Here is a 13,214-nt window from a genome sequence, read left to right as displayed (position 1 = left end):
GAAAAAAGAAAAAAGAAAGAAGGGGGAAGAGTGAATAAATCAAGATAGTTTAGGAGATGCACCAGAATGTTGATTGAATTAAGGTGTAAGGATTAGAAAGGAAAATGATTTATGTTGGATCCAAATTTGTCCATGGATGATGGTGGATTTTATTAGCAGGTTTACCTATGAGTGTAAACCAGGAAGCTGTGTGAGGATGGAGAGAATGGGGAAATGCTAGGGAAAAGCTATAAAGAGTGCTTAGGATCTCAATCAGATAGAAAAAGATACTAGTATCATAAGATTCAAAGGATGCAAAATATATTTTCCTTATTTAATAGGGGTATGAGGGCTACATGATGCATGCAAAAATTAGGGGGTTGTCCTAATTTTTGCATGCATCAATTTGGTATCAGAGCATGGTTGTCGTGTGTCTTGGTGTCATGTATGCGAGTGTAATGTGAGTTTTGTTTTTGAGTCATGTTTTGTTTAAAAGTTTATAAAGTCTTTTTCTTTTGCTTGCAAAAATTAGGGGGTTGTCCTAATTTTTGCATGCATCAATTTAGTATCAGAGAATGGTTGTCGTGTGTGTCTTGGTGTCATGTATGTGAGTGTCATGTGAGTTTTTTTTTTAAGTCATGTTTTGTTTAAAAGTTTATAACATATTTTTCTTTTGCTTGCAAAAATTACGGGGTTGTGCTAATTTTTGCATACATCAATTTGGTATCAGAGCATGGTTGTCGTGTGTGTCTTGGTGTCATGTATGTGAGTGTCATGTGAGTTTTGTTTTTGAGTCATGTTTTGTTTAAAAGTTTATAAAGCCTTTTTCTTTTACTTGCAACAATTAGGGGGTTGTCCTAATTTTTGCATGCATCAATTTGGCATCAGAGCGAGTTAGCAAATCCTTGGTTGGTATGAGTCTCTTTCTTTAGAAAATAAAAAAATGGCTAATAATCAAGGGGATTGACAACAAATGATGCAACAGTTAGCGGATTTGCAAAATCAAATGAACAAAATGGCTAACACTCTTGCTAACTTAAATGTCAACCATCATAATTTTCAAACATCTGAAAGTGAAGAAGAAGTCCCTAGGAATCAAAATAGGCGACAAAGAAATTGGGATTATGAGATTAAAATAGATGTTCACAACTTTGAGGGAAATTTACAACCCGACCAATTCATCGAGTGGATTGAAAAAATGGATCAATTCTTTGAATGGAAAGAAATTCCGAAAAATAGGAAAGCCAAATTTGCAAGTTTAAAACTCACTGGTCATGCACTCACATGGTGGAAAAATTTATAGAACAATAGACTTAGGCGAGGGAAAGAGAAAATGCAAAATTGGAAAGAATGAAAGAAAAAATGAGGGGGAAATTCTTGCCATTAGATCACGCACGAACAATCTTTCAAGAATTTAATAACTTGCGACAAGGAAATCAATCTGTTGAAGAATACACTGAAATGTTTTACAAACTTCAATCTAGAAATGATTTAGATGAATATGAAGAAAAGACTGTCTCAAGGTATATCAACGGTTTAAAATGGACAATCCAAGATTAACTGAGTTCGCACCACATAATTAAAATTGACGAGGCTTATCGTATGACATTAAAAATTAAAAAGCAACATTAAAGGGGTCACAACAAAATAACTAAAACATATAAGCAAAGACAGGCTGGTGGGGTTAAAACTCAATCTTCTCAAACTTTTGTGGGAACATCGGGTGTGAAAATTAAATCTTTTGAAACTCAAAAATCAAAATGTGGATAAAGAAAAGGGAATAATGGGGCCTAAACCTACTAAACAATCAAGATTAATTGGACCATGCTATAAATGTGGGCTTTATAATCATCTCTCTGCGGCTTGTAGAAAAAATAACCCACAAAGAAACAATTACATTGAAAATGATGAAGAGTTAGAAGAAGAGGAAGAAAACGAATCCGATCCTGAAAACAACATTTAATTAGAAAAAGTTGATGTAGAGGGAGATGAAGGTGAGCAACTTTTGGTAATCTGACAAGTTTTGACAACTAAAATTGAAAATGGGGATAGATGGCTTAGGAGAAATATTTTCAGAACCATTTGCATGATTGAGGGAAAAATTTGCACTCTTATGATCGATAGCGGGAGTTCGGGAAATTTTGTTTCACAAATAATGGTTGTTAAGCTCAAGTTAAAATCCAAACCACTTGCCAAACCTTACAAAATTTCTTGGTTCAAGGAGGGGGTGAAGTTTCAATAACAAAACAATGTTCTGTTAACTTAACAATTGGGAGTTCTTTCAAAGATCAAGTTGTTTGCGATGTCGTTCCACTTTAAGTCTGCCATATTTTATTGGGTCATCCTTGGCAATTTGATCACAAAACCATTCACAATGGGGTAAAGAACACATATACTCTGATACCAAATTGATGCATGCAAAAATTAGGATAACCCCCTAATTTTTGCAAGCAAAAGAAAAAGCTTCCTAGGAAATAAAAAATACACCAAAGAACACAAAATATAATTTTTTATAATAAAAAGACACTTACAACTCTTGACACAAAACACAAACATAAACATAAACTCCTAAAGCTGCTTGCCAATCATTGAGAAGAAAGATACATGTGGGGTGGTCACTTGCGGCGAGATGAAAGAGATTAGAAGCTGAGACGAAATGGAGGAGAAGCCCGCAAGCTTTCCTAGAAGAAGAGGAAGAGGTGGAACAAGCTCTCAGGCTTTTCCACAAAGACACCCGCACGTTTTGGCTTCCAAAAATAAAATCATATCATCCTTTTTTTTATAGAAAATCTCTTATATTCACCATCATTAGTTGGTACAATCTTTTGCATACAAGATTTTCTTTTGCTTACAAAAATTAGGGGGTTGTCCTAATTTTTGCATGCATCAGAAATCTTGTATGCAAAAGATTGTGCCAACTAATGATGGTGAATATACCTAATTTTTTCATGCATCAATTTGGTATAAGAGCATGGTTGTCGTGTGTGTCTTGGTGTCATGTATATGAGTGTCATGTGAGTTTTGTTTAAAAGTTTATAAAGTCTTTTTCTTTTGCTTGCAAAAATTAGGGGGTTGTCCTAATTTTTGCATGCATCACTACATGAAAGGTTACACCACAAAAAAAGAATGTATAATGCTACACAGATTACCCTAGCTAGACACGTATTAGCTCCTTGTTAGCTGAGGGAGGGCCAGGCGTTGCAAAGTTCTGTTGATCTATCTCCGGCCAAGCTCAGTAATGTTGAGTATGTTGGGCAAGCTGGGGAATGCAAAGTAGGAGTGGGCGAGTCTGCAAGTGAGTTTCAAACAAGGGGTGCTCAGTGGCTGAGTGGCATTTGAGGGCTGCTGGTGACCTATGCTAAGGCGCAAATTTCCTTAAAAGGAAAAAAGCGAGTGAATTGATGCTTTGGAGGAGTTGATGATGAGGACATCAAAAGATCGACGGCTATGATGTGGAGTTTATTATTTTCTTTTTTGTCTTATGTACTAGTTTATTTTGTTTTCATGTTTTCCCATTTTACCCCTAGGGGGGGATTCATGGTTGAAACCTACCTCGCATGCAATGTTAAGTTTAATTGATTACTTTTGTGGTTTTAACTTTTATGTATGTGACTTAGCCTAAACTTATGACACCACGCTCGTGTTTTATCTCGTCGTTTTATCGCTTAAAAAAGCTTTCAAATAATATTGTTCTCTAGATCAAGCGTGCAAGTTCCTAATTCACCATCCATTCACATATGTTTCACATCAGTTGAACTTGGTTGTATAGGGATGAAGGCATCCATCCCAGGTAGGGGAGAGTTGCTGTATAGACTGCCTTCGTCCCATGATGCAAACAGTGAGTTACTTAGTTGTTGAGGTCCCTTGTTGCCCCTGAGACAGGCGATCTTTCTTCGTAGGCCCGGGGGAGTGGGGCCTGATATTCCTTGGGCGAGTTCCTCTGTGGGGTCCATCGAATGTGAGTTCTCTCCTTATAATTTGCCGACTACTTGCTAAGTATTTGTGAAGACATATGTGAGTATATAATTTGGACCAAAAGTAGCATGACTATATGATTTCCAAGAGCACTTGTACAGAAATAAAATTAAAATTTCATATAGTATTCAGCAAGAATGAATAAAAAAGGAGGATTTATAAAGTTGAATCCAAATAATTGGGATGAGACTAGTGATGATGATTACTATGATGTAGTTCTATCATAAATCACTTCCCTGGATTCAAGAAGAGAGGCTTCTATTGAGTTTTTGTTTTTTTTTTACCCATTAGCTATTACATTATGCAGCTAAACGAGTATTTGGATGCACTCTTTGTATGATTATCTTTTGTTGGTTCACACTATTTCTATTTTTTTTAGACATAGACTTGGACGTTAGGTTGGTCAGGCTGGTTCAAAATCACTCTAGCCTTGTTGCTGGGTGCCCTAGTTTTCTTAAGAGTGTTGTTTCCTTTTGGACAGTATTATATATGTTCTTCATTATTACGGTTTCTGTTTTTTATTAATATTGCCGATTTCACTTGCAAAGTAATTTTCTGAAGGGTCTCTAACTTGTCTTTGTAATTCCCTTCTCTATTCTTCTCCGCTGCTTTAAATTTTCTGGGAATCTTTCTAGGTTCATATTGCAACCATTATTTCTTGCAAATGTTGTCATCAGTTAGTAGAGGTAAATATGGTGCTGCATATGATCAAGGTATGTTTTTACAATTCAGTATCTTTTTGCTCTGAAAGTTTTATTTTGTTGTGCTTAATAACTGCTGCTTCTCTTAATGCCGATTGTCTTGACCCTAGGGCACTGTTGGAATGCACATCGAGCTGTATGCAATTTAAGATCTCTAAATGATGCTTTCTCTTGACTAGGATCCCCAGCCAGGGCTTGATTGTGAGAAAGGAAAAAAAAAGATCACTATAAAAAAAAGGGATTTCTAATATTATTTGACATCTAACCAGATTATTTTATCAACCAAGTTACTATATTACCGAAAAACTTAAGAGGCACGTTATGTCATGTTCTAAATAGAAAGTTACCGTGAAAAATGCCTTGATTAAACATTCTAGATGATAAAAATCTGTTGTTGTACACATTGTCAATATTCAGGAAAGTAAATGCTTAGCATGTTTACTAATCATGGTACCTGATCGTCTTGGCCCAAATCCCTGCGATATTGACAAATTAGGTCCACTGGTAGACCCGGGATGATGGAATTATGAGATATTTATCTGGTTATTCTCCATTCCTACAAATATTCCTCATGAATGAAACATAAATGCCTAATCTAAATTTAAATTTAAACTTGAGCCTATTGAATCTTCTTAATTAGGAGTGCTTTTTCATGGGTTAGATCAATTAACTATGGGTATACTTATAGGACGTCTTGATCCCATATTTAAATAAACTTTGCCCTAGCATCAGAAAAAAAATATGGTTAAAATAAACTAATCTACTTCATGAAAAACTATTCTCAATATCTCTCATTTCTCATCGAGGAAGCTTGATGGTGGAGGGAGCATTTCTTGAGCAATCAACGTCACCATGAGAGCCACCAAAAAGGAGAAACTTTGATGAAATGCTCGAAAACAAAACATAAAAATAATAAATGTAAAACTCATCAAAATGGAAGAGAAATTGCTTGTCATTGTCAGAGTTTCATTAGAGGTGTGATAGGAGTTAATTTTGGATGGAGCAAAGCACACACTGACTCATCCTTACCTTAAGAAGGTAGAACAGAGGGCAAATATGTGACTAAAAAGTTCAAGCACATAAAATTTTGTGTCGGCTGCAACATATGATTGATCGGATCATAAATTATGATGGGCTTAAAGTGGGAGACAAATCCGTGGCTTGAGCATCAAGCCATAACAATGAACTTTTCCCCTTAAACAATAGTGTGAACACTTTTAAACAAATTATAATTACAATCCAAAAAAATAAAAGATGGAAATTATCCTTCAATCCTATATAAGGATGAACTCAATCAATTTATGAGGTTTGCAATCAACATGCGGAACAACTTAGCGATTGAAAAAGAACAATTAAAGCCTAGACACGAACCAATGAAACCTAATGCAATGTATGAAGATCTCTCAGTAGGGCATACGACATCCTGGGACTCACCTGCTTTCAATGCAAGTATAGATCTTGGGTTATTTAAAAAGATGGGTTTCACATGACGCGTGATATCTCATGATGCTACATCATTTATCAACTCCTTTCAATATCCTCTTGATTGAAGATTGAAGCCTTATACTACATGTTACTTTATTTACCTAATTATTTTTTATGTTGACCAATTACCTTGATCCACTTTATTATATGGGGCCTCTAAAGAATTTCATTTTTGTAATCTATGGGATAAAATTTTTAAAATTACAGCTCTAGCTTGGACAATGGACATGTTTAAAAGAACTACTCTTCCCAAATAATTTGAAATTTTTTAGAAATATCCTGAAGCTTCAAAAAAATATTCAGGAAAAATTTAAAATTCTTGGAAGTTTAAAAAAATGATTGGGCATCTTAAAATTTTATTTATTCCCCTAAAAAGTTTGGAAAGTTGCAACAAGACCTCTTTCATATTTGTAAGCACCCCTAATAAAGTTTAAGTGCAAACTCGTATCTTCTCAATCATAAATATGTATTAAAATGCTTTTAAGTTCTTAAAAATTGAAAATTCATTAAACTAGGCATAAATAGTGAACGAAGTTTCGGAAATTCTGATGTGGCCCATTATCCCTATTGTTTACCTAGCAATTGCATAAACCTAATCAATGATTAGTGTGCCTCAATATCGCATTTTAGCTTGATCCAATTGAGTATTCCGTCAAGGATATATATTTTCCTGATTTCTTATGGAGTTATAGTTGATTAGGCGACACTTAAAGCTCCCTAGTTGGCCATAATTGACAGAATGGTCTAGAACAACGTTATTGCTTGTTTTTTTATTTTTATTTTTTAATTGCCTGTTGTTGATTAATGTAAGTAGAACTAGGTTTTAGTGTAGTATCAATATTGTCTGCTATATGTTCAATGAGAAACCCTTCTAGTCAAGCCAACATCACAGCTACACTAAAAATTTGACAAGGCTGACTAGTCCACCATCCATTTTGAAAAGCATGCAAAGGTACCCTCACTCCCAAATGGTGGAAAATGAGCATTATAGGAATTTATTGTTTATTATAAAATTAAAATAGTTTAAATTAAAATTAGTTTATTAAGTTTAATATTTTTTATTAAATTAATTTATGTAATTGTTTAAATGGGATAGCAATTAAACCGACTGGATCTAAGAAATCGGGGCCAGTTCAACGGTTTGCAGTTGAACAGGTGGTTTTGATCGGTTCATACCGGTTTGATACATGATTGATTTTTAATATGAATTGAACCAACTAAATAAAAGTTTACAATTAAACCTGCCAAATCACCCAGTTCGGTCCAATTTTGAAAACCAAACCTCTGAATTTAACAAAAAACGATAACATATACCCCTTGAATTTATGCTAAGTAGTTGCTTTATACTTTGAGCAAGCACTAGTCCACTAGCCTGGACAAGATGTGCGATACAAGCTTATTTCACAATAAGACCAGATCACCAATAATGCACATGATATCAATATGACCAAGTCAACCATGCTTTATAAGCCGATGAACTTATGTGCACCATTGATGATTTTGAGCCACTACTAGTCATGCTTCTGGGCATCTTAACCACACCATCCCTACTTCATGACTTGGTTTCCCCTTAACTATGGTCTCAAGTGTCTTAGTCATTTGTTCCATTTGACATGGCAATGTTCTCTTTAAGTCAAGGTCTGCCACAAATTTGAGCTCCTTTAGCATGTTTCCCATGGTTGTTTCTATGGGGACTGCCATAAACAAAGAAATCATGACTCCACCCGATAGTCATGACTCCACTCGAACTATGAGATCCTAATATGGGCTAGATAGGTAATGCTTAAAGTAATAATTAAACAAAAGCTTTGGCTTAAATCTATATCCCAATAGAGATGATTCTATGTTTGATGGTTAATCCTTTGGCTACAAATCCATTTTATAGATGCATCTATTAATATGCCAATGCTTCAACGGTCCGCCTGTTGATTATGAAACCATGCTAAGGAAGCCATGCCTTTAGACAATTGGAATGAAGCAATATATTATGAATTCCTATTAATGTTGAAATGTATGCTAACATCCTGTTGCCTTAGTCTTTTCCCAGCAATCTGATAGGAAATACTTGAGTTCGCAAGTAATCCAACATGAAATACTTGAGTTCACAAGTAATCCAAGAGGAAATACTTGAGTTCGCAAGCAACCCTAGAGATAATTGATAAAAATAGTGGGAATAATGCGATAATCTCTATGAAATCAATCCAAAATGATAGATTGTAATAGTGGATTCAAAGAAAAAGCAAACACAAAGCAAGATACAATTGATCCTCAATTCGAGAGAAGGATCGTTTTCTCCCAATATCTAGACGATGAATCTAGAGCCCAAGACGTCAAAGAAGCTTCAAGAGAACAAAAGAAACAGATGAAAGCATAAACTCCAAACGTAAGATACCTCATGCTATTTAATACATAAACCTTTTAATTCAAATCTCCCTCCAAAACCCTAGCCGCCCCCTCCTTTCTTATTTTGGATTCAATTTGAATAGTGGGACCCACTATTGTGGGAGGCAAAGGAAGAGGAGGTGGTACTAGCCCGCCTTTTTGTAGACCAAAACCGGCCCATCCAGGGCCGGTTCAGGATTTGGGGAAGATTGGGCCGGTTCAGGAAACACAAGCCTGCTTTGAAAAATGTACAAATTCGTTGCTCCAAGCATTGACAGACCACCATTCCAGTCATAGATACAAATGTTCCAAGGGGAAATATTTCACAGAGAAATTAGTGTTAGCAGTTTCACATAAAGTGTGTACACAATTAGATTACTAAGAATCAATGTCATATCATTATGACTAAATAACCTATACTTTTTATCATATGAGCCACTGTGTTACATAGCAGGCTTCTGGGTTGGTGATACTCAGCATACGTCTGAACCACACTTCTCATACTCAACGCCTTTGTATCCCTTTATTTCGTTTGATAGGGGTGCCCCCCTCATCATGGTGTTCCATAAAATTAGGCCGTTTGGCATTATTCTTATCCTCTGTTCATCTGGGACCTCAGATGAGGGCAACCATGGTTCTTAATGAGTTACCCGATGGTCAAAGCAAAGTTTGGACTTATAGTTAATAGTAGTCATGATGACTCAGTTAATCTTGCTAAACATTTGAATTTGGGTTTTGACTGATAATTTTTTAGATGATAGAATCGTGAGATTCTAAAGAGGGAAAATATAGAGATACAAAAAAAAAAAAATTCTACTTTCTTCAAGCTGAGATACACCAAAATTATAGTACACTAAATTCTTTTTGTTCTTCCACTTAGTTACCAATAGTATTGTGGATATTAAGCTAGTTTTCATTTACGTGGCAGCAAGAATACTTGTGTTTTATGGCATATTGGTTTTCTTATGAAAATTTCATTTAAGCATTTTGATTTCTGTTCTCAACAATATGATATTTGCACTACTAAGCTGATTTATCTACACGCTCCTGCTTTCACGTCAGATTCCATTGAGCCAGAAATGCAAAAATGGTTCAGGAAGGCTTTGTTTCCTGTGCTTACAAATATTACTGTTGATGCCTTTGATGATCTTAAGGCTTTCGAGGTATGCTTTTCCTGTACTATCATGGTAATTAGTTAAATTTGGTATCATTAATCCTAAATTGTGAGAAATACTTGATTACTCTTTTACAGCAAGAAATATTCAAATGTAATGTAAACATGTAATTACTTTAGAGATTAACTTTTCTTTTTTGTTTCCTTGTAATGGAAGTGGAATTTGTTAAGATGAATGTGTTACAAAACTAATAATGATAGATTGAGAAACAATCCTGTTTTAAGGTAATGGGAGTGGCACCTATGGAAGGCGAGATAGTACTAAATAGGCCTGGATAGTTTAAACATGGATAATAAGGAGTAGAAGTTGCACTATTAGCATGGTTATTTAGCTTTAATGTGTAGGGATTAAGAAAGGAAAATTGACTGTCCTTGGTTAACATGGTGAAGTTGTGCAAAACGATTTGCTGAAAATCGAGTTAAAACCTCATGAAGCATTCATCCTGTTTTAATGGAGAATGAGGATGCTTACAACACAACAACAACATCAAGCCTCTATCCTACTATGTTGGGTCGGCTACATGAATCATTCTTCTTCATTGTATTCTATTAAGAGTCAAATTTTCATTTAAATCTAATTGAAATGGCCATTTCTAATACTTTCTAACCAAATCTTTTTTGATTTACATCCAACTTTATTAACATAGACCAGATCTAAGACATCTACTCTTCTAATCTGGTCATCGAAAGGCTGACGTTTTATGTGACCAAACCATCTAAGGAAACTCTATCTAAATCTTTTCTGTCACTGGAGCTACTCCAATCTTTTTACGAATATATTCGTTTTACATTTTGTCTGTAGGTGTAAAGCCATTTATCCAACTGAGCATCCTCTTATCTGCAACACTTAATTTTTTGCTCACTTTTAATGGCCAACATTTTGCGCAATAAAACACTGTTGCAGGCCTTACCACCATCTTATAGAATTTTAACTTAAGTTTGGGGTACTTTTCTATCACACTATGATGCATTCCTCCACTTCAACCATCCAACTTGAATTCTACTAATAACATCCCTACATATTTCACCCTGGCTTTGAATAATGGACACGAGATATCTAAAACATGTACTCTTTTTTATGACTTGATTGCCCAAAGTCACAATTCTCCCACTAGATCTATTATTGCTAAAATTACACTCAATATATTCGTTTTAGATCTACTCAAACGAACACCTTTAGAATTTAAGGTTGATCTCTATAATTCAAGTTTTCCTTCAACTCCATCTCTAGTCTTATCAACAAGAAGAATATCAACAGCAAAAAGCATACACTAGGGAACATTCTCTTCCAAATGTCCAGAAGAACCATGACTAAAGTAAAAAGATATGGGCTTAAAGCTGATCCTTGATGTCTTCCAACTGAAATAGAAAGATACTTGGTCAAACCTCCTTATTCGAACACAAGTAATAGTTCCTATATACATTTTCTTAATGAATTGACTATAAGCAGTATTAACTCATTTCTTTTCTAGAACTTTCTAGAGCACTTCTCTTGGAACTTTTATCATATGCTTTCTCTAAATCAATAAATATCATATCTAGATCCTCCTAACTCTCTCTTCTCCATCAAACCTCTCAACAAATGTAAGCTTCCATAATAAACCTAACCAGCATGAATCTGAATTGATTTTGAGAAACGTTAGTATCACATTGTAACTTATGTTCAATTACTCTCTCCCATAGTTTTAATGTATGACACATTAACTTAATTCATCTATAATTCATATACTCTTTTGCATCACCTTTATTCTTAAAAATAGGAACCAACACATTCCTTCTCTACTTATCGAGCATCTTTTTAGTCTTCAAAATAATATTAAAAAGTTCATTAAGCCAATAAATTTCTTGATCTCCTAAGCATTTTCACACTTCTATTAGAATAATATCAGAATGCTTACAACCAATTTCAAATAATTGGGATAAGAACAATGAATAATGACAATGATGAGGAATGCATTTATTAATCTTGGCATCCTTCAGATAGAATTTGTTATTTTTCTAAATATATCAATTCATACTCAAAAGAGAGATTGACTTCATATTATTATTATTTTATTTCTTCCAAATCCAACCATTGCAAAGAACCAGAATGAAACTAGATAATGTACTCCCCTGTATATTCCATTTTATTTCTTAATTGATCTGTTTTAATCTCAGAAGTAATTTATTGCTGCACTACGTTATGATTACATATTTTGCTTATAATTCTGAAGGAGAACAATAACCTAATGTGGTAACCATCTTTTTCACATTCCTATGATATATACAGCGGGCATCTTTGTCGTTGTGAGAATTATGTGTTTCGGCTTCATGATTTCTTCTTTATAATTCATTTCTATTAAGGGCAGCACTGGATCCTTCCAAAGGATTTGCATCCATGATCTTTTTTGTATTCCCTTTATTTTTGCCTCTCAAGCATTAGTTCCAACTCCTTGCCTAATAACATGTAATCTGCTCAAACCATTTAATTCTACCACCTGATCTTTAGTCAAAGGTTATCCCTATGACCAGTATTTCGTGTAATATGTCATTTTACTATTTATCTTATTGTCTTATCTATATTATACTCAAATCATTAGTTCCTTCTTTCTTTCTTAAGTAGACAACATATATGTTGACCCCTAAAATGTATTCAATGACAAATGCGAGCGTGTCTGACTAGATTATGGTCAACTAACATGATATTGCACAAGGCGGCTTCAACATGCCACGATGCTGCTCGAAATCACTCAAAACACCGTCCTCTTGTGAAACAACAACACCAATATGTTTGGAATGTATAAATTGACAAATAGGTGCACTTTGTGTACAACTCAGTTGGGCGACGAAAATAGTGAACCATGAGCATAATGTTGCGCCAAAATTATCCGAAGTGATTGTGAAACTGATGCGGACATCCAACCGTCCATGCCTATCTGAGGAGTTGAAGATCGACGGCCGAGATCCCTTCATTTTATCTTATTTTATTAATTGTAATTTTTTATTTAATTATGCATTTTTCTTTTTTACCCTTAAGGGATTTGTTTTATGTAAGCCCAAGGGGCAAAATTGTCTTTTAGTTTCTTTTAAGACCTATATATAGAGGCATTTGCTCTTGTATTAGAACATGATGGAATTATAATAAAAAAAATTTGTGTTTTGCACTTGGGTTCTTTGGGAAGAACGTTAGTGAAATCCCTATGGGAGGGAGTTGGAATTTCCACCAGCCGCAGGATGGGTCCGGGCTCGTGGCGTGAAGTCCCTTGCAGAAGGGCAACGTAGTATCCGTCAGCCGCAGGATGTGTCCGGGCTCGCGGTTGTATCTTTGATATTTTGTTTCTCTGTTTTTGTTCTTTTTTATTGCTCCTAGTAGTCATATTCATCTTCTTCCTCCTCCCCATCTTCGTTTGGCCGCCGGATTCACCTCCACCTCATTAGCCGCCGGCCGAGCTCCTCCTCCCACCCTCTTTGGGATTTACTAGTTTGGTTGGGTTAATTTAGGGAATTAATTTGAATTTGAAATTATTCAAATTCAAATT

General features: G+C 35.0%; 1 protein-coding gene across 3 annotated transcripts in view; it reads left to right on the top strand.

Moving 5' to 3' along the window:
• LOC110110411 (von Willebrand factor A domain-containing protein DDB_G0292028) overlaps nt 1-13,214 on the top strand; it is a gene marked incomplete at its 3' end in the record, with an annotated part of 58,553 nt that overhangs the window by 31,134 nt on the left and 14,205 nt on the right. For all 3 annotated transcript variants that reach the window (XM_020841874.2, XM_020841875.2, XM_020841876.2), the window contains 2 exon segments: nt 4,590-4,667; nt 9,585-9,685. In XM_020841874.2, coding sequence (XP_020697533.1) covers nt 4,590-4,667; nt 9,585-9,685 — 179 coding nt within the window.

This window comes from Dendrobium catenatum, unplaced genomic scaffold (assembly GCF_001605985.2).
Source record: "Dendrobium catenatum unplaced genomic scaffold, ASM160598v2 fragScaff_scaffold_199, whole genome shotgun sequence".
Lineage (NCBI taxonomy): Eukaryota > Viridiplantae > Streptophyta > Magnoliopsida > Asparagales > Orchidaceae > Dendrobium > Dendrobium catenatum.
This window is presented reverse-complemented; position numbering and strand designations above follow the sequence as displayed.